Source organism: Glycine max, chromosome 5, assembly GCF_000004515.6.
Source record: "Glycine max cultivar Williams 82 chromosome 5, Glycine_max_v4.0, whole genome shotgun sequence".
NCBI lineage: Eukaryota > Viridiplantae > Streptophyta > Magnoliopsida > Fabales > Fabaceae > Glycine > Glycine max.
Genome location: NC_038241.2, coordinates 31,615,891 through 31,633,914, shown reverse-complemented (window position 1 = coordinate 31,633,914; position 18,024 = coordinate 31,615,891). Strand labels below are relative to the sequence as shown.

The 18,024-nt window shown below is 32.8% G+C and overlaps 3 protein-coding genes across 7 annotated transcripts; 2 read left to right on the top strand and 1 right to left on the bottom strand.

Annotated features, from left to right (window-relative positions):
- Nucleotides 1-1,007: 1,007 nt before the first annotated feature.
- On the top strand, nucleotides 1,008-4,984 carry BZIP9 (bZIP transcription factor bZIP9). 4 transcript variants are annotated; one of them, XM_041015253.1, is made up of 4 exons: nucleotides 1,008-1,623; nucleotides 2,043-2,114; nucleotides 2,552-2,592; nucleotides 4,406-4,984. In XM_041015253.1, the coding sequence occupies exons 1-4, from the start codon at nucleotides 1,135-1,137 to the stop codon at nucleotides 4,434-4,436; spliced, it is 633 nt and encodes a 210-aa protein (XP_040871187.1). In that variant the 5' UTR covers nucleotides 1,008-1,134; the 3' UTR covers nucleotides 4,437-4,984.
- A 1,580-nt stretch (nucleotides 4,985-6,564) lies between these two features.
- LOC100817888 (probable U3 small nucleolar RNA-associated protein 11) lies at nucleotides 6,565-9,681 on the top strand. 2 transcript variants are annotated; one of them, XM_003524714.5, is made up of 8 exons: nucleotides 6,565-6,762; nucleotides 6,844-6,934; nucleotides 7,001-7,092; nucleotides 7,182-7,275; nucleotides 7,379-7,458; nucleotides 8,647-8,730; nucleotides 9,090-9,189; nucleotides 9,281-9,681. In XM_003524714.5, the coding sequence occupies exons 1-8, from the start codon at nucleotides 6,707-6,709 to the stop codon at nucleotides 9,371-9,373; spliced, it is 690 nt and encodes a 229-aa protein (XP_003524762.1). In that variant the 5' UTR covers nucleotides 6,565-6,706; the 3' UTR covers nucleotides 9,374-9,681. The 2 variants fall into 2 exon arrangements, with proteins under 2 accessions (XP_003524762.1, XP_006580015.1); XM_006579952.4 differs by having other exon boundaries at nucleotides 6,578-6,762; nucleotides 6,844-7,092.
- Nucleotides 9,682-13,528: 3,847 nt separating this feature from the next.
- On the bottom strand, nucleotides 13,529-16,072 carry SWEET10 (sugar efflux transporter SWEET10). The gene is made up of 6 exons (XM_003524040.5): nucleotides 15,905-16,072; nucleotides 15,386-15,422; nucleotides 15,020-15,233; nucleotides 14,532-14,693; nucleotides 14,108-14,227; nucleotides 13,529-13,993 (listed from the first exon to the last, which is right to left on the bottom strand). Exons 1-6 carry the CDS (start codon nucleotides 15,954-15,956, stop codon nucleotides 13,727-13,729), a joined length of 852 nt encoding a protein of 283 aa, XP_003524088.1. The 5' UTR covers nucleotides 15,957-16,072; the 3' UTR covers nucleotides 13,529-13,726.
- Nucleotides 16,073-18,024: the final 1,952 nt, after the last annotated feature.

Sequence of the window (18,024 nt, the reverse complement as noted above, 5' to 3'; positions counted from 1 at the left end):
TTTCAAATTATATTAAAATATTCAATTTAATCCCCTAATTTAATTATTTTTGTCCAATTAAGTTAAGTTGTTAAGATAACAAATTTCAAAGCTTTTGTTTAAGAATATCGACCGTTCTTAACCGCCATTATATTTATTATTATTTAAAAATAAATACAAATTTTCCTTTTTTTCTCTGTGTTTTTTTCACCACCCCCATTCCTGGCCAACCCTACCACCACCACCACCTTGTACAAAAAAAAATATACCCTTGTCACCACTCTTTTTTTAGGCTTTGTTGTCGTACTTGGATGGTCTAGATCTATTGTCATCACTCCACCTTTGTCTCCATCCCCGACGTCGATGTCGCCTCCCTCGTCACCCTAGTCCCAGTGAAAGGCTTCGCATCGAGTTCGACAACAACTTTTGGAACTTGCGACAGGGTTTGTGGAAGATTGTATTGGTCATGTTTTTAGTGTGCCTGCATGGGAAGGTCAAGGAGGAAAGAAAGTGTTGGGAGAAAAGGTGTCAGATTTGAATTTTTTTTGGTACAAGGTGGGAGTGGTGGGGTTGGCCGTGAATGGGGGTGGTGACAAAGGCACCAAGAAGAAAGGAGAACTTTTATTTTTTAAAATAATAATAATAAATATAATGACGGTTAAGATTCTTCATTTAAATAGAAATCGTTGAAATTTGTTATTTTAATGGTGTCAACTTAATTAAATAGAAATGACTAAATTAATACATTTTAAAATAATTTAAAGTTTAAATTGAATATTTTAATATAATTTGGAAATGAAATTAATAATTAACCTTATATATAAAGTGAAAGCTAGGAACATGAATGAGTAACTAGGAAAAGCCAAAGGTTCTAGTTTAAGTATTGTGACGTGGTAGATGAGTTGCTTGTTGGTACTTGGTGATGGATGGTTTCATATTTTATTTTATTGATTTTATTATTATTTAATTTTTATAAAAAAAATTGATGTATAATAGTTGGTGAACCAAAACTAATACTATACAACAGTTATAGTGTGAACTCAACTAAAAATAATAATAAAAAAAGAAGAAAAAGAAGCGGAACAATGGAGCTAACTCCTGCGAGTGTTGTTTGGTGACAGTTGAAGTCGAACAAAAGACGGCTAGAAACGCGGCATGGCGTCGTCGAAGCTTGTCTCGACGAATCCGGATCTTCCACGGGACCCTTCTTCTTCATCATCTTCGTCTTCTTCTATATCTCCCCTTTCTTCTCTTCTCTCCGATCTGCACCCCATGGACGACCTCCTCAAGTCCATCACCCCCAATTCCGTCGACGACTTCTGGAAGGGGATCGCTGCCGCCTCCACCGACAATGCCGGCGGCGTGACCCTCGAGGATTTCCTCACCAAGGCCATCCCCGTCACAGAGGAAGACGTCAGAGGTGCTCCTCCTCCTCCTCCTTCTTTTCTCCCCTTCCCTGCCGAAGGCTCTTCCTCCTCCGTTGAGCCTTTCGCTAATAATGGCGTTGGCAGCGCGCCCTCAAACTCGGTTCAGAAAGGGAAGAGAAGGGCCGTGGAGGAACCGGTTGACAAGGCAACGCTTCAGAAGCTGAGGAGGATGATCAAGAATAGAGAGTCTGCTGCTAGGTCCAGGGAGCGCAAGCAGGTGCGTGCATACTCTTCTAACTTTCAATTCAGTTTTGAGGTTTTTCTCAATGTGGGTTTCTAGTTTTGAGGTTGGATTCTCAGTTTTTAGTTGCTGCTGGGTTAAAGTTCGGAATTTTAATTTTCTGGGGTGTAGTTTCTTGTACTTTCTAGCTGCATTTTAGTGTTGCTTTTCAATCAAAATTAGAGTTTTTCCCCGGTAATTCGCGGAATTGTTTAAGTTAACTTAGGTTGTTGTGGTGAAACTTCAAATTCTGATAGGAGAAGAATGCTGAAAGCATTTAAGGAATTGCTTATGAGTTTTATTGTTCATTTTATGATTGTTGCTGTCCACTGTAGGAGTTGATTGTTTATATGTTTAATTTTTGTTTATTGAATTTTCTTCTGGAGCTGATTGGTGGGGTATTGTTTGCTGTGCAGGCTTACACATCTGAGCTTGAGTATCTGGTTCACCAGCTAGAGCAAGAGAATGCGCGGTTATTAAAGGAAGAGGTGCGGTTTTAATGCTATTGTTGGGTTGTTATGGTTTTATTGCTGTTGTTGGGTTGGGAATCAATGGTGTTAGTTGGTGGGCTAATGGGGTTGTAATTTTGCTGTTTTGGCCTTGTGGTTTGTGTTGGAGGAGGTGGCTTGAATGGTTGAAAGCATAGAAATAGTTTCATTGGAAAGATTCTCTTCAATGGGTATTCTTTGAGTGCACTTGTGGATTGCATGATTTGGCGTTCTGTAAAATTGTCTCATTGCTGGTATTTGACTGATGATGAAAGTTTAAAACTTCCTTTAGTTGGTCAATGCAACTTTGTTTGTGGGTAGTCAATTTGAGTCACATCTTTGTTGTAACTCTTTTTTTGCTGGTTGAAGATTTTTACATTTTGTTGCCGGAATCTGATTGTTTTATTGGTTTTTGAAATCTTGGGTCTTGAATGCAGGCTGAGATGAGAAGACAGAGGAAAAAGCACGTATGTACTATGTAACATATCTGCTCTCTTTTTGTGGATTTAATGATAGGCAGAAGCTCAAGGTTGAAATTAAAAAAAGTAGTAAATTCTAGCTTAATGATGTTACCAAACATCAAGTTCTGATAGACAGGTGTTGTTAAAACTATAGTATTCACACGGTTAAATCATGAAAATTGGGTAATTTAAGTGTCTAAGAAGTGTTCGTGTGTTGTAGTCTTTTTTTTTTCAAAATTATTTTTTGGGTGGGGGCAGGGGACCCTATCATGATTTCTCGGTTAAGTGCATACAATACAATATATAATTTGGTGAAAGATACTATTTATGTCTTAAACACACATAAGTGTCACAAATAACAAATAAGTTAAGCATCACTTTCGAAGTGTCCCTGTTCCCAATATCTAGAAAAAAGAGAGGAAAAAAATGAAAGAATACAATACAACTTGAATATCGAACTTTCTGTGGTGGGAATCCTTGGGGTGGATTCAGGCTAGTGGAGCATTCCCTGTTTCTCCAGCAAGTCATTTCAGCTTATTTTGTGATGATTTTGATGTAGGGAGACACCATTCTAGATGGTGTGGGTGGTAGATTGCCTTAACTTTTGCTATTTGGAAGCATAGGAACTTACTGATTTTTCAGAGTATTCCTTTTGTATCTTCCAAAGTGATGGATGACGCCTTATTCCTAGCTTGGTCCTGGTATAAAGCTAGAGATAAAGAATTTAATATTCCTTTTAATCATTGGTCTTCCAACCTTGTGGAGGCCTTTGGTTAATCTGGGGTGTTTTTGTCTGTTGGTGGGGACTTGTGATGGGTTTATATGTGTTTTTTGGGAGGCTGGCAGCATAGCTGCTGTCGTAAATTTCACTTAAGTACCTCTGGTACTATTGCTCTTATTAATAATATTATATATTTTCTGCCTTCCAAAAAAAAAATATCGAACTTTCTGTGAACTATCAGTGGAATACGTGCAATGTCCAAAATGCCAAAAATAGTTTTCTGATGGGTAACTTATACTCCTATTGTAATCTCAATTACTTCAGTTACTATGATCATTGTGTTAATCACAATTTATACTCCTTTGGAAAGAGTGCCTTCTGAGTCATTCTTTGTGGCTGCTTGAACTTGTCCTTATGAACTCAACCCTCTAATACTCATGATCATGAGGTCCATGACTAGTATTATTCATTACAGAGCATAATATTATGCTTTCTAGATTTTGCTGACTATCATACTTGTTGAATTGTGCTACCTCACTTGCACTAGACTTTATATATCCCTAAATTACATTTGTTCATGCCATTTAGTTGAACCTGCAGTTTAAGATATCTTGGGAAATCTTTTTAGCGATTTTGGTGAACTTTTATGTTTGCATTACTTCAGTGCCTAAATTTTATAATTTTGGTTTAATTAGGAAATCAGCAGTAGAATTTCTATATATGAAAGGATCTGCATATTCTTACTGTATTTCTATATATAGTCTGACAACTTTGTTCTATATCATCTCTTATGATGAAATGGTTTCGTCTTCATGCTTCTGTTTTGCTAGCCGAATTGGTCAATTGTTTTGGATTACAAAATTAACTTGATGAAATAGTGGTTGGTTGTTAGTTGTTACCACTTGATTGTTACTCCCATTCATTTTGGTACATGAACAGCTCAAAAAAATCATGTACTGTGGATGGCCTCGAGAAGTAATTGATAAGTGATATGACCAAGTGTTAAACTCATGTTTGCTGGCCTTTAACTTTGTTCAAACCATATAATTGCTTTTTTGTATACTAGTTGTCAATTCTAATCTCTATATCTTTAATTTCATTTCCTGCAGCTCTTTGAGTGCATCATTCCAATTGAGGTGATGCCTAAACCGAAGAAAAAACTTCGGAGAGTAAATTCAGCACAATCATTGTGATCTGTTTGTCATCACTCATGGACAGACTAGGCTTTGTGGCTTGGTGTAGATATAAGGGGGAAAGGTTTGAGAGATTGCATGCCATTGCAGGTTCTAGGAGTTACATTGTATAGAGAAAGTAATTGCAGCCAAATAATCCAAGTAATTTGATTCAACCTGAAAGTATTCTATTGATCCACTGCATGTGGAAGATCCATAAGATCCATGGTTCTGGGTGGGTTTTGCCCGGATTAGGCCTTGCAGGGAAAGTCGAAATAAGAATTTGTGTTAACTTATGCAATTTGAATGCCATCCTTGCTTGATTTGGTGGGGGATGAGGTACAGCAGGCGAGAGGAATGGATGAACAATGATCGGTAGATTCGATATAAACTGTTTTAGATTAAAAGATCACCTATATGCCACATGATTCATTGTGACAAATTACTTTTTTTTAGAAGTAACATGACTTGTGATTTTATTATTTTAAGCACTCATAATAGTTTTAACATTTCTTATTTTCTTTGATTCCCGGGGTTTTAGATTGGTTAAATCTTCGAGTTTAAATATAATGAAACGTTTCTTAAAAAAATATAATGAAATTTCCATTCATTATAAAATGGAAAATGGATTAGCAGTAACTAACATGTTTGTATAAGCTTATTTATAACTACTTTTAGAGAAAAAAATGAAGTGAACTTTTTCATAAATTAAAAATAATTTTTTAGAGAAACTATATGATAATCTTTACAAATTATTTTATGCATAAGTTAATGGAGAGACTCGTTATTTTTGAAAATATAATATAAATTATCACACAAATCACATGAGATACTTATTAATAGTGTAAATTTTTTACATAATAATACTTATTCTAAAAAATATATGTAAAATAATTTTTAATTATTGTTAATATAAAAATATTTACACTAATCTCTATTAAATTGAATTAATGTATAAATATTTATGTTTTTTTTACACCAAGAATATCTCCTAAGGATCAATAGTGGGGCACTCATTTTTTTAGAAGCATAAAAATGTTGAAATGACTTTTTATCTATTCAATCAAAGAATACATTTTTAATTTTTATGATATGTAAAATTATTTTGAACAAACCACAGTTACATTGCGGACAAAAAAAATTATAACTTTTAAAAATACCCGATTGAATTCACTTTGCAGTTATTTATGTGGTACATCAATATGAAATTATACACTCACAGTAAAGCCTGAATCTAAATCTAAAAAGTAAAGAAAATGTGATTTTACTTTTTGGTCTTGGGAGACAGGGAGGGGGGATTGGAGGATGGGAATGGGGGGTTGGTGTTTTTTTTTTTTTTTTCTTATATGGGGATGAAACCCAAGAACCTAATGCACATGTTATTGTAGCTTCAACCACCATGCTGCCATGTACCATCAACGTAAGGGACATGAACCTATGAAATTATGCATTTATAGGATGGTCCAGGCCGGAGAAAGGAAATTACAAAAAAAAAAAAAAAAAACCACGTGGAATGGAAGCTCCTCAAACAAACAAAAAAAAATCACAAATAAATTTTCTGGTTTGTCTCCCACAAGTATTCCTTCACTAGTAATCCTATTCAAAATAGGACAAAACATTAAATATGATCACCTCTTTTAACAAGGATATAAACCTTAGTTTACCGTATTATAAGGAGTTAAGCAACACAACAAATAAGGTTTAAATTTTTTCTTGAGAAATATTTACATTTAATAAGCAATTGTGTTTCAAATATAATTACCTTTTGAAAAAAAATGCATGTTAAAATGAAAAACCACAAATTATTGTGATAACATAATCAAGGTTAGTCAACACATCTATAGACTAAAAAAATACATCTATACACACTTATTGACTTCTCTAAATATATAGCACACTTTAATTATAAATTAAATATTAACTCCTCAAAATATCAAAATATATTTAAAGCATTAATTTTTTTTTATCAATAATGATTGATATAGGTGACAATAATTTATATCCCTAAACCAAATTTTATATTTGAGTAAGAAATAAATCACGAAAAATATTTATTTTATTTGTGTTTATAATCTGAATAAAGATTATTCATTACTATGGGTGAAGTTATTTTGTACCAAAATTTTAAACGGAATGTAATGGTGGGTCGGCCCGTTATATGATGCAACAAACAAACGCAGAAGCCACCACCGCTTGCAGAGGTGAGAGCGAATCGCCGTCGACGAACACCACCCAAACATGTCTTCTCTTCGAAACGCCATTCCTAGGCGTGCTCACAAAGAGCGTTCTCAACCGTAAGTTTCTCTTCTCTCTCTTCCTATCACGTCTTTGCAACTTCAAAATTACTTGATTCAATTTTTTTTTTCATTCATTAGGTCGTCGAGGAAAAAATTCGGCCTGTTAGAAAAGCACAAAGACTATGTCCAGCGCGCTAAAGCATTCCACAAGAAAGAAGGCACTTTGCGGGTACCCTTTTACTCTTTCCTCTTCCTTCAACTTCTCATTCCTTCCACTGTTAACAATTTTTTACAGAAACTTAGGGAAAAAGCTGCAAATAGAAATGAAGATGAGTTTTACTTCAAGATGGTTAGAACAAAAACCGTTGATGGAGTTCATAAACCAGAGTAAGTGATGGCTTGCTACATGCCTATATGCCCTTTTCGATTTTCTGTTATTTGTTGTCTTTCTTACTGTGTTGTGTTGAATTGTGTAGGAGTGAAGCGAATAAGTACACTCAGCAAGAGCTTATGCTGATGAAGACTCAGGATATGGGTTACATTCTCCAGAAGATTCAGAGTGAGAGAAATGTGGGAACTTATGCTTTGAATTGCTTTCTTGTTTTTATTGGGGTTTTGTGTGAATATTGTAATAATGTAGGTTTCATTCTGAATGGTTTGATCTTTGTTGCAGAAAATTGAAAGGCTTACTGCCTCGCTGCACTCTATCGATAAACAGCCAGTGAACAAGCATGTTTTGTTTGCCGAGGAGAGGTATGAGTTTCTGCCATATCATTCTTCACTAGCATAGATTCATTTTTTTAAAATGTTATTATGTTGTATATGATTGGTGTACTACTGTACTTTGATATGAAATTTTGATTGGTTTAGTTGCCAAATTTAAGGGGTGATATTTCCATCATGTATTAAGCCTGTGATTACAACTTACTACTTGTTTTATTAGATGATATATAGTGTTGAATATGCTAGTATGGCTATTATGATAAAAAGGATATGGTATGCAGTTTCAAGTGATTTCTTTGCAATTTGTGTGTGTGTGCGCTTGCAATTGTTATTTGTGATATATATTATAGGGTATGTTTGGAGAAGTAGCTCAATGTAAAAGTTATTATTCATAGGGAAAAGAGGGAGAGAATTGTTTATATCAAATTAAGAGAAAGAGAAAATGATTTTCGTTCATTTATTACATAGGTATTTATACAGAGGAAGGAGCAACTATTGTTAACTGCTTTTCCTTACTGAATATCTGAATGAGCTGACTCAGCTCATTCAGTTGTGATTACATCAAGCCTGTTACTACTAGTATACTAGCCATACTTAATGAAGTGTTTATTCAAAAAAAGCTTATCACATGAGAGCTATGTCATAAGCGCTTAATTCAATAAGCTTGATAAGTTTCACCATAAAGCTTAATGGAATAAGCTATAAACAGAGCTTCTAAGATTATCATTGACCTCAAACCTTCAATTTTAAACTTCAGTGTTTATGTGATGAGATAAACCCAAATAATCTTAATAGAAGCTTTGCCAAATGTACACCTAGTCATTTTATAAGATCTATTCTTTTGGTAAACTCTTACTTTTCTCCATGGGTATGGTGCCATTTTCTATTTATTGATTGATATAGAGGAGCACTCGGAACACACTCTCTAACACATTCCTTCAAATGCATTCTCTCTAATTGGTTAAAATTTAATGAAAATTACAAAATCAGGAGAGAGAATCATTAAATATGATGTGAGACCCCCAAAATTGTCATTTTCAATAGATTCCAACCAGTAAGAGAGTGTGTTCGTAACGTTTCTCATGTTACTTTTCCTCCTCTACTCCCATTTTTTCTCTCTTTATAGTGTTACGTTGTGTGCATGTAATTGTAGATTTTATCCTCATTCCACAAATTTTTTCTGGATGAATAGCTTTTTTAATCATTGTTCATGTATAGGGAAGAGGCTAAAGAGTTAGAATCACAATATCAAAAAAGTAAAATTCCATTTACTTCTGAAGATATTCCTGCTGGCATTAAGAGGTACATCCCTACATTTTGCTTAGATCAATTCCGTTCTTGTTTTGTTTGACGTCTTGTATGAGATTAAACATTTTTTATTAAATGATTTGTCTTGGCTTTAAAGACTTAGATCAAACACTTTTTTTTTGTTTGATGTCTTGTCTGAGATTAGCATTTTTGTATCAGGGATCTTTTGTATCAAATGTAGTAATTTATAATTTATTTTTTCTCTTTAATGTGCTTTAAGATTGTTAATTTTAGTAAACATCTCAATTGTAGTAAATGCCAACAGTATTAAGATGTTTTGCTGCAATGTGGTGTTTGAGTCTTGGTATTTTAGCATGATATCAGATTGATAGTAAGATATTTTCTTTTATCAGGAAAACAGCTCAGTCTTACCAAGAGTTGGAAGCAAGGAGAAGTAGACTCAACCAACTAGAGAAAATCTACATGGATATGGCAATGCAGAAGGAGTTGCAGGTAATTTGATAGTTTTTGCATTGCTTATTTTGTACCTTTATGAATCTTACAAATGTAGAATGCTGAAAAAGGATATTCCATCTATGAACAGAAAAAAGGCAGGAAGCGCAAACTAGGTGAAGACGAGATTGTCTGTCCAACCTCTAAACCGGTATACAAGTGGTGTGCTGAAAGAAAACGATGAAAGAGTTAATAATTCTGAGGTTCTTTTTTTCTTTTTCACAATTTTGCATAATGATTTAATACTCTACTGGGTTGGATCCGGAGTTGAAGAATTTGCATGTCTTAGATGAAGCACCAACATTGCTAGCTGCAGCATCGAATGTCTTACATTAAGTGGGATCACTACTGTTGCCAACAACTGTCGCTTTCTTGTTTAGAGTTCCTTTATCATGTAACCATTTTCTTTACTCTGTTGAGTATTCTTCCTTGTACCTTCGATGTTCTGCGACTGGATTTTGTAAGTCTTATAAATATATTCAATTTTTGTTATTTTATCGGGTAACTGTTATTATGGTATTCTAGTAAACCTAGTTCCTCTGCAAATTCTCTAAACATGATTCCAGAAGAAATTATGCTAACAAATTTACACATTTTTTTTTAAATTACAAGTTTTTAAGACTCATTTTTTCGGTTCACAAGATTTTTAGACATGACCTCATTTGTTGCCTAACATGATGGTATTTCTGTATTAGTATAATTTGTTTTCAAATATAAAATCTAAGGAATTCCTTAATTTTACTCTTTTTTTTCTAAAATTGTTTGCTATTTATTATTTCTCCAAACATAATGATTAAGAAATAAATAACTAATAAAATTGATTCATTGTAAATTAAGGTGGAAATGTATTAATACCATTGAATGTTGTATATTTTAATAGTTTTTTTATTTAATTTTTTAACCAATGCCTTATTGGTATTAGAGTGGTTTCAAATATAACGTAGGTCAAACATAAACGCTAATTAGCATCGGCCAATAGCCTCGGCTTTGTTTGATGTAATGTGTAGGGTCGGATTTGTTTTTTTAGTCAGCGTGGACTTTTATTTTTTAAGTTTTTAGTTCATAAATTTTTAAAATTTTTTTAAGTTTTAGTTCTTAAATAAATTTTTTAATGTGAGAGCGTTAGAAAAGGAATCTTATTAAATAATTAAAAAATAACGGTTGATGTCATGGTATCATTTAATGATATACTTTAAAAGTTTTGACTGATGAAATTTTTATTTAAGAACTAAAATTTAAAATTTAATAAAATTGAGCGATTAAAAATTTAATTAATTTTATTTTTAATATAATTTTATGTACCAACCTCTATTTAAAATATGACCAACTTCAAAAAAAATTTAGCCAATTAAATCTCTCAAATATATCTCATTTTTACTCACATAATATTACAATATTTTTCCTTTTCCATCATTTTTTTTTTGGAAAAAATGAGTAAAAATGAAGAAGTATTGTCTCTCAAAGTTCCCTCTAAAGCCAATTTTGTTTACTCACATTGTCTAAAATTCTCTAACTTTACCTCTTTTATTTGTTTTTCACCTAATGGAAACAAACCAAAATCAATTCAATAAGAATCATTTTTAAATTTCATTCCAAGTTATCAACCTTCTACTAATTCAATTTTTCAAAATTTCCCACATTTATCAAACCCACAAAATAATCTAAATTCGGGTAATATTTAATTTTCATGTCTTATACTCATATTTCCATATCAATTTCTTATGTTTCAATTACTACTAATTAACTAGCTAATCCTACCATAGATCATGAGACTTCAATAGGTACATGTGGTGGGAAATGCAGTGGTGGGCAATGTAGTGATCATTTATATATTCAATTACTACCGGCAAAATTTTCCCACCGCTAACAATCTCAGATCAAGTTCCACGTAGATGTCAGCAAAGTGACCTCATTAAGATCCACCCTGATTGGTTTACCTATTGTATAGAAGCAATATTGGATATATAAGAGTGCACTCATCGTAATATATCATCCTAAGGCCTGAAACCAAACCTAGCTAGTTAGGCTAGGGTTCTATCCATAACCGCCTCTGTTGCTGAGAAATCTAGTGTTCAAGGACAATCAGTTAGGTAATGATCGAAGAACACATGCGCATTAATTCGAATACTCGATCAGTATCCAAATCAAAACTAACCATATGAAAAACCCACTAGTGATGTCCATTAATATTAATTCAAAGCCACCATCTAACTTCTAAAGGGCATGCAATATATTGTTCCCTCATAATCAAGAAACCCAACTTCTTTCTCATAAGCTTCACTATATGTAAGAAATTTTCTCCAAGGTTGGCACAACTACTAAAAAATAATGTGTGGTTCAAAACAAAACTTCGAAAGGGTCCATTCCCTCCTTCCAATTCTAGTTTCATTACACCTTTTGGCAAAATATCCTTGGAGCGGTTTTCTTTCCTAGGACATTGTCCCTAAAGGACATTCACATAGTGTTGCCATCCCCATTGGGATCCATATGGCGATTGTCTCAACAAAGCTTGGGGGAGAATGCCCTAATTTAGCCATCAATTAGAAAACTATTATCTTCACGCGAGATGTTTCACCATTAAAATACTAATTATTATACCAACAAATCGTTAGTTTAAGTTATTTTAGATTCGATTTTCTTAATTAAGATCTCGGATTCGAACTTTGTGAATGAAAAAAACATGATTGAAAAATGAGATATGTTAAAGGTGACCAATAATATTCTTCGGCGGAAATTAGTCATTACTAAAACTAGTAGATACTTCCCACTATTTTCATAGTGACCAAAAACACTAATTACTATTGATATAAGAGATTTCTCTATTATTTTCACACGTTCATCTATATATCCTATCACTTAGTTGTATTTTGACGTCTTAATTATGATAATTTTACTTTAGACTCATATATTTTTGGACTCTAATAAATTAACAAATTTTAGTTTAGATTTCTAATAATTTATTTTTTATTGTGTTGAGTTCTTTGTCAAATAAAATTTTTACTTTTTTATTATTATTTTGTTTTAGTCTTTCTAAAATATATATATATATATATATATATATATATATATATATATATATATATATATATATATATATTATATCTTATTAGTCCTTATAATATTTTGTTTATTTTGTATTAATATCTTTAAAATATATTTATGTGAACTAATAAAAAATGATCTACATATTATAGAGACAAAAATAAAAAAACTAAATAAATTAGAAGGACTAAAAAATCGAAAAAAATATTTTCATTAGATACCAAAATCAAAATTAATTAATTTATTCAGAATTAAAAATACTTTTAAACCTTTACTTTATAATAAAACGTTTAAAAGATAAAATAAAATTTAAATAATTTTAATCAATGATTTTATGTACAATGAAAAAATCTTGTTTTACGGTCTGATTTAACTAGCTGTTTTTGGTGCAAATGAAGGTTTTTTTTTTTTTTTTTTAATTTCTCTTATTTTTTGCATATGCACTTCTTAGTCCAGCATAATCATATGATAGATGAAAAACATATTGCCTTTACGTAACATCTTTAAGCTTTTAAGAAAATTAATTTATGGACAATGTTTACGATGAACCTGCCAAATAAGTAGTTCACCGGTGAGTCACAATTTTATCACCATTGGATATAATATAAAATAATGAACGACTTAGCTATATTATATTGTTTACCGGTAACCTAAACATCTAGCTTGAAAAAAAAAACAAATAACAAGTTGAAATATTTAATATACTATTGCTTCTTAATATTAATTACTGACATTAATATTGATTATTTTCTATATATTATAAAAAACATCATTTTTCTCATATCAATTTCTAATATAAGATTTTTTGCTTGGTTCATTAAAAAAAATCTAATATAAGATGTTTACACTAGAGTTAAACTGTGGAGGGCATGACAAGGGAATGAAGAAATGCAAATTTTTGAATGTTTGTTGACAATTTGTTCAATTTTTTGGTATTTTTAAACTGGTTTAATAGTTTGGAATGATTTAAATTAATTTTTAAAAACCATTTTAAGTGAGATTATCAGAGGTATTAATTCTTGTTAAAGCAGAATTTAAAGTAACTGTTTATGTGTTTTGTTGATGATAAATCACAGATCTCGATCTCAGGAAGAAAATAAAGATCTCAATTTTACCATAATTATTTATCATATATTTTTCAGAGATTTATTTGCAATTTTATTTTCTTTTAAAAAATCAAATTACCTACTAAACGTGCACTTACCTCCTATAGCTAGCAGGTAAAATTATAGGTCCATCGGTAGACCACTTGATGCACTTCTGGTGTTGTATTCAGGTAACTATAATCCAAATTAAATTAATGGTTGATGATAGCTAGAGAACATGATTCATAATATATGACTTGTAGATTTTAACATAACAGAAGTCACCGACATAAACGGTATACGCATATTTATATATGAATATTGTAAAGAAAACCATTTCCTAATATGATTCGAAGTGCTCCTGTCTGTAACAATTGCACTGAGCATATATATATAATATTAAAACCATTTCACACTGGGCATTCCTTGCCTAATTCCACGCCTTTCTCCTTCTCTTCAGCACCTTCTATTCCTTGTCCATTGTTATTGATCTCTTTACCGATAACTGGGTACACTTCACACGTTCCCAACGGGTTCACCACGACAACGTTTTTCATTGCCTCTAGTGCATGCTCCTCCTTTGTAACAACTTCCTTATTGTTGGTTTTACCATTCCGGTAAATTGCATAGAGCAGCATCTGAAGTAGTCCCAATGTGAACCCGAGAATATTCGGGATCTGTTCACATGAAAGACCAAACAAAAAGCAATGATCAAAAACTCGTCAATGTAATTGTTTCAATGTTAAAACTATATACCACTCTATATTAGTTGTGTATATGTATATACTTACAGCAATGCATATGTCCTTGAGTAAAAGACCATAGAAAAACCACATTACGGCACTTATGGTGAGGAAAAGTGACAAGTTAAACGGCATAAACTCCACATTCTTGGTTCGAATAACCTGAGCCTGCATGCAGATCAAGAAATCAATTGATAAAGAGTGCAAGTAAAAGTAAATGCTTAGAATGGAGAAATTATTACTTAGTTTCAGACGTCTCTGGTCTCAATCAATTTTTTTATGTGACATATAATTGAGATTTTTAATTTACAAAATAGAGTTAATAATACTCAATTATTATGTGTCAGTAAAGATTAATTGAGATTAAAGTGATTCTGAACTATATATAATAATAATAATAATAATAATAATAATTTCGTGGAGATGGGACTGATGAGAGTTCAAATACTCAATATTTAGAATTTTTACTTACCACAATGCTGAGAGGTGCCGCAAAAACACCTACTGCAATAGATACACAAACCCATCCAACGACTTGGACACGGAGGGAGCCATGCATAGCAAAGTAGGTGACGAGGAAGATCAAGGCGAAGGAACCCACGTTCATCACCATAAATAATTTAACGGTTAAGTTCTGCAGTTAAAAATCACCAATGCTAATCAGTGTTAGTGAATTTGTAAACAAAATTAATTGGTAGCATCCTACTTTTTTTAATAACTTATTTATTTAATAAAATTTGTTAAACATTAATTTTTTTTTGAGTAAAGTTTATTAAACAGAGTGAAACCCAAGTAATTAAGTAATTTTGTACTCTTAAAAAAATAATTTTTAATAAATTTTAACCAATAGAAGATTATGTTAATTACTACTATATATTTATCATTTTATTAATTTGATTAGATGATTGATGAGAATAAATTAAGTTCTAGCATTTGGGTAAGTATTTGGTGAAAATATACCCGGGCATCTTTGGTGGCATAGATTGTGAACATGATAATATAAACAATCTCAATGACACAACCCAATGAATTAATGGTAATGAGGAGAGTAGCATCAGCTGGCTTGAGTGAGGCATAGTATAGCCAAAGCATGGAACTGAAGAGTGCCACCAGGTAAGGCAGTGATTGGAAACCTTCTGTGGATTTCTTTTTGTATATTCGGTAAAATGTTGGCCTACAAATTAAATAGGAAGAAAAGGGAAACATATTTAGTATTTACAATATAATAATTAAATAAAACTGGTTGTATATATATTTTTATTGAAAGGAAAAATAAGAACCGTGTCCCTTAATTGGGTGGAAGTTACACTGTGTTCAGATACTTACAGGGGTGCCAAGTACACCATGAATGAAATGACGTTACCTACGCATCAAAAGGAGGATATGTTAAGTTCGTGGTTTTTGCAGAAATAAAAGAGGTTAATTAAAATTGATTATAGTAAAGCAACAGCTAGAACATTGTGCATGAAAAAAAAAGTTAAGAGAGAAAATGATTAGTCAATTACTCTTAAAGGTACATTGTTAATTAAATCAACTTATTATAACTCAACTATGATTATGTTACTGGAATTAAACCTATCACGTACTTTCAAAAGAATAATAAAAAAGGATGTTATAGGAATTAGTTGGATGGAAATGAAACGCAAAAGTTGTTCATGGATTAAAAATTTAAATGGAAAGGGGTGGGAGAAAAAGAAAAGAAAATTCACATGGAGGGAAAAGGCAGGAATATTCAAGATCATGAAGCAGCAATTACATTTGCTTGAACAACTTTTGTGGGGGGAAAAACAAAAAGAGAAAATTGTAGCAACTGAAAGACACCGATGAAGACCCTTATATGTTTACCTAGCATGCCAAAACCTAAAGCCAAATGATTGTGACCGTTGAAAATAGCCATGACCTCTCTTTGCCTGCTTTAGGTTTTGAGCAATATTAGGTTTAGGAGTTGCTAGGTTAAGAAACCTTGGCTGGGTTTCTTGCTATTCAACCCCTAAATCACATGCAGGCACACTGAAGCTGGTGAAGGGTTGAGCAACATGCAAGGCCTATATATACACAAACTATACGTAAAAGGGGCAAGGAAATGATGTAAAAAGATTAAAAAAGACAAATTTAAAGTATTATTATTATAACCGATGAAGGGAAATGAGCAATTATACTGCGCATGCATGTTTCATGGAGGGATCTGATTGATCTTTTTAGAAGGTAGTGTAGCACCAAACCATTTTTACTTTGCCGAATTTAGGAACGTTCACATGCAACTTGCATCATGATTTTGGCATCCTACAAAATTGTTATTTTCACCGAATGCACACTTAGCTAATGGACACGGCACGAAAACTATATAAAGTTGCATATAGTGTACTTTACTAGACTATACTATGTCTGCATTTGCTTGTGTTGTTTTTGTTGACATGTGTTTGACATTGGTGTCTCTCATTTTGCACAAGAGACACGCCTAGAGAAGGAAAAAAACGTGAGGTAGGAGGTAATTAACATTACTTATTCGTATATCATTACTAATATTATCATTCTGTGATTCTAAATCTTTGTGAAGATTATTTACGTTATGTGATATTCGGTGTTGGAAACTAAATGTGTGATGGATATTAACGTGACCTTTCCCAAAAAGCTATGTATACGTAGCGGTTTCTCTCGAACACGCCTTGCCGCATAGGGGTCTTCAACAAACCACTGTCATTTCCACGCCTTTCTTTTTGCTGTTTGTGGTACACTGCTTTGCAATTCCACTGTTCTACATTGTCTGTTTGAGCTAGCTGGTTTTGGTGCGAATGAAGGTTTTCCGCGTTACACTAAAATCTTGCTCTATTTCTTGCAAATGCATTAGGTAGTGCTTGGGATGTAATATAAATTATTAATATATAATATGATTTCTGTAACGTTCTTTTGCAAGACTTCATTACATCATTCATCTTATCCTATAATTTATTTTCTTTTCTCACCCTGTCTCTTTCTTTATTGTAGAAATTATTGTGAAGAATAATGTGAGAATCTTATTACTTTAAACAATTCAAATTTTTTGTTTATCTAATTTGTTTTGTTATTTTTGAAACTTGAACCAAATTAATGACTTGTTTGGATAAACACTACTATAAGTTTTAATAACACTTATTCAAGTGCGATTTTATCAAAATCGTGGTGTAACATTTCAAGATAGTTTTTATGAAAATGTTGTTGAAACCACAAATCGACAACAGTTTTTTAGGAAACTGTCGTTGAAATAAAGTATTCATTCGATTTTAAAAAATTGTCTTTGAATGTAACGAATTTTGGCTTTTGATTCTCAGCTTGTGCCTTTTATTAGAGTCTCACTCAAAAACCTATGCACCTTCTGCACCCTAAAACGTGTCTCCTCTAGCGCCTTATTTCCGATGTCGTCGTTGAAGGTGTTTCTAGCGCCGCTGTCGAACCCTTTCTCTCATTGTTCATCGTCCTCTCTTTTTGGTTTTTCTTTGTTTTGCTCTCTCATTGTCCATTGTTGAACTTGCTCTCTCATTGTCACGTGATCGTTGCTGAAGAAAGTCTGTTTGCTGCTGTCGTGTGCCGCCATCATTGTGTGCAAGTATTGAATCACAGTGAAGGTAAGAACCTTCTGCTTATGCCCGAATTGGTTCGTGTATTTGTTGTGTTAATGGGTTATGGCTGGTGAGGGGTGGCTCAATTCGAGTTGTATGAAAATACTAACTGGGTCAAAACCCACTTTCTTTTCTTTGTAGGCGTGCCACTAGAAAATGCAAATGCAGATGCAGCAAACACAACAGCAACAACAGGCCACGACGACACCGTTTTTGACCTCCACTCCTCCTCCTCCTCTGTCCTCCGATGGCTCCGCGTCTGAGGCACCATCGAAGCAGGTGGCTCAAGCAATGAACAAGCTCGGATAGGTCAATGAGTCATCCTCGAAGCGCTCTTCATTGCGAAGACATAACCTCATCAAGGTTACA

Coding starts and splice junctions, on each gene's coding strand:
- BZIP9 (XM_006579425.3), top strand. CDS start 1,135: ATGGCGTCGTCGAAGCTTGTCTCGACGAATCCGGATCTTCCACGGGAC. Junction 1,624..2,042: donor GGTCCAGGGAGCGCAAGCAG/GTGCGTGCATAC, acceptor TTTGCTGTGCAG/GCTTACACATCTGAGCTTGA. Junction 2,582..4,405: donor GAAGACAGAGGAAAAAGCAC/GTATGTACTATG, acceptor CATTTCCTGCAG/CTCTTTGAGTGCATCATTCC.
- LOC100817888 (XM_006579952.4), top strand. CDS start 6,707: ATGTCTTCTCTTCGAAACGCCATTCCTAGGCGTGCTCACAAAGAGCGT. Junction 6,763..6,843: donor CACAAAGAGCGTTCTCAACC/GTAAGTTTCTCT, acceptor TTCATTCATTAG/GTCGTCGAGGAAAAAATTCG. Junction 9,190..9,280: donor CAATGCAGAAGGAGTTGCAG/GTAATTTGATAG, acceptor ATCTATGAACAG/AAAAAAGGCAGGAAGCGCAA.
- SWEET10 (XM_003524040.5), bottom strand. CDS start 15,956: ATGGCTATTTTCAACGGTCACAATCATTTGGCTTTAGGTTTTGGCATG. Junction 15,234..15,385: donor ATGGTGTACTTGGCACCCCT/GTAAGTATCTGA, acceptor TTTAATTTGTAG/GCCAACATTTTACCGAATAT. Junction 13,994..14,107: donor TCAAGGACATATGCATTGCT/GTAAGTATATAC, acceptor TCATGTGAACAG/ATCCCGAATATTCTCGGGTT.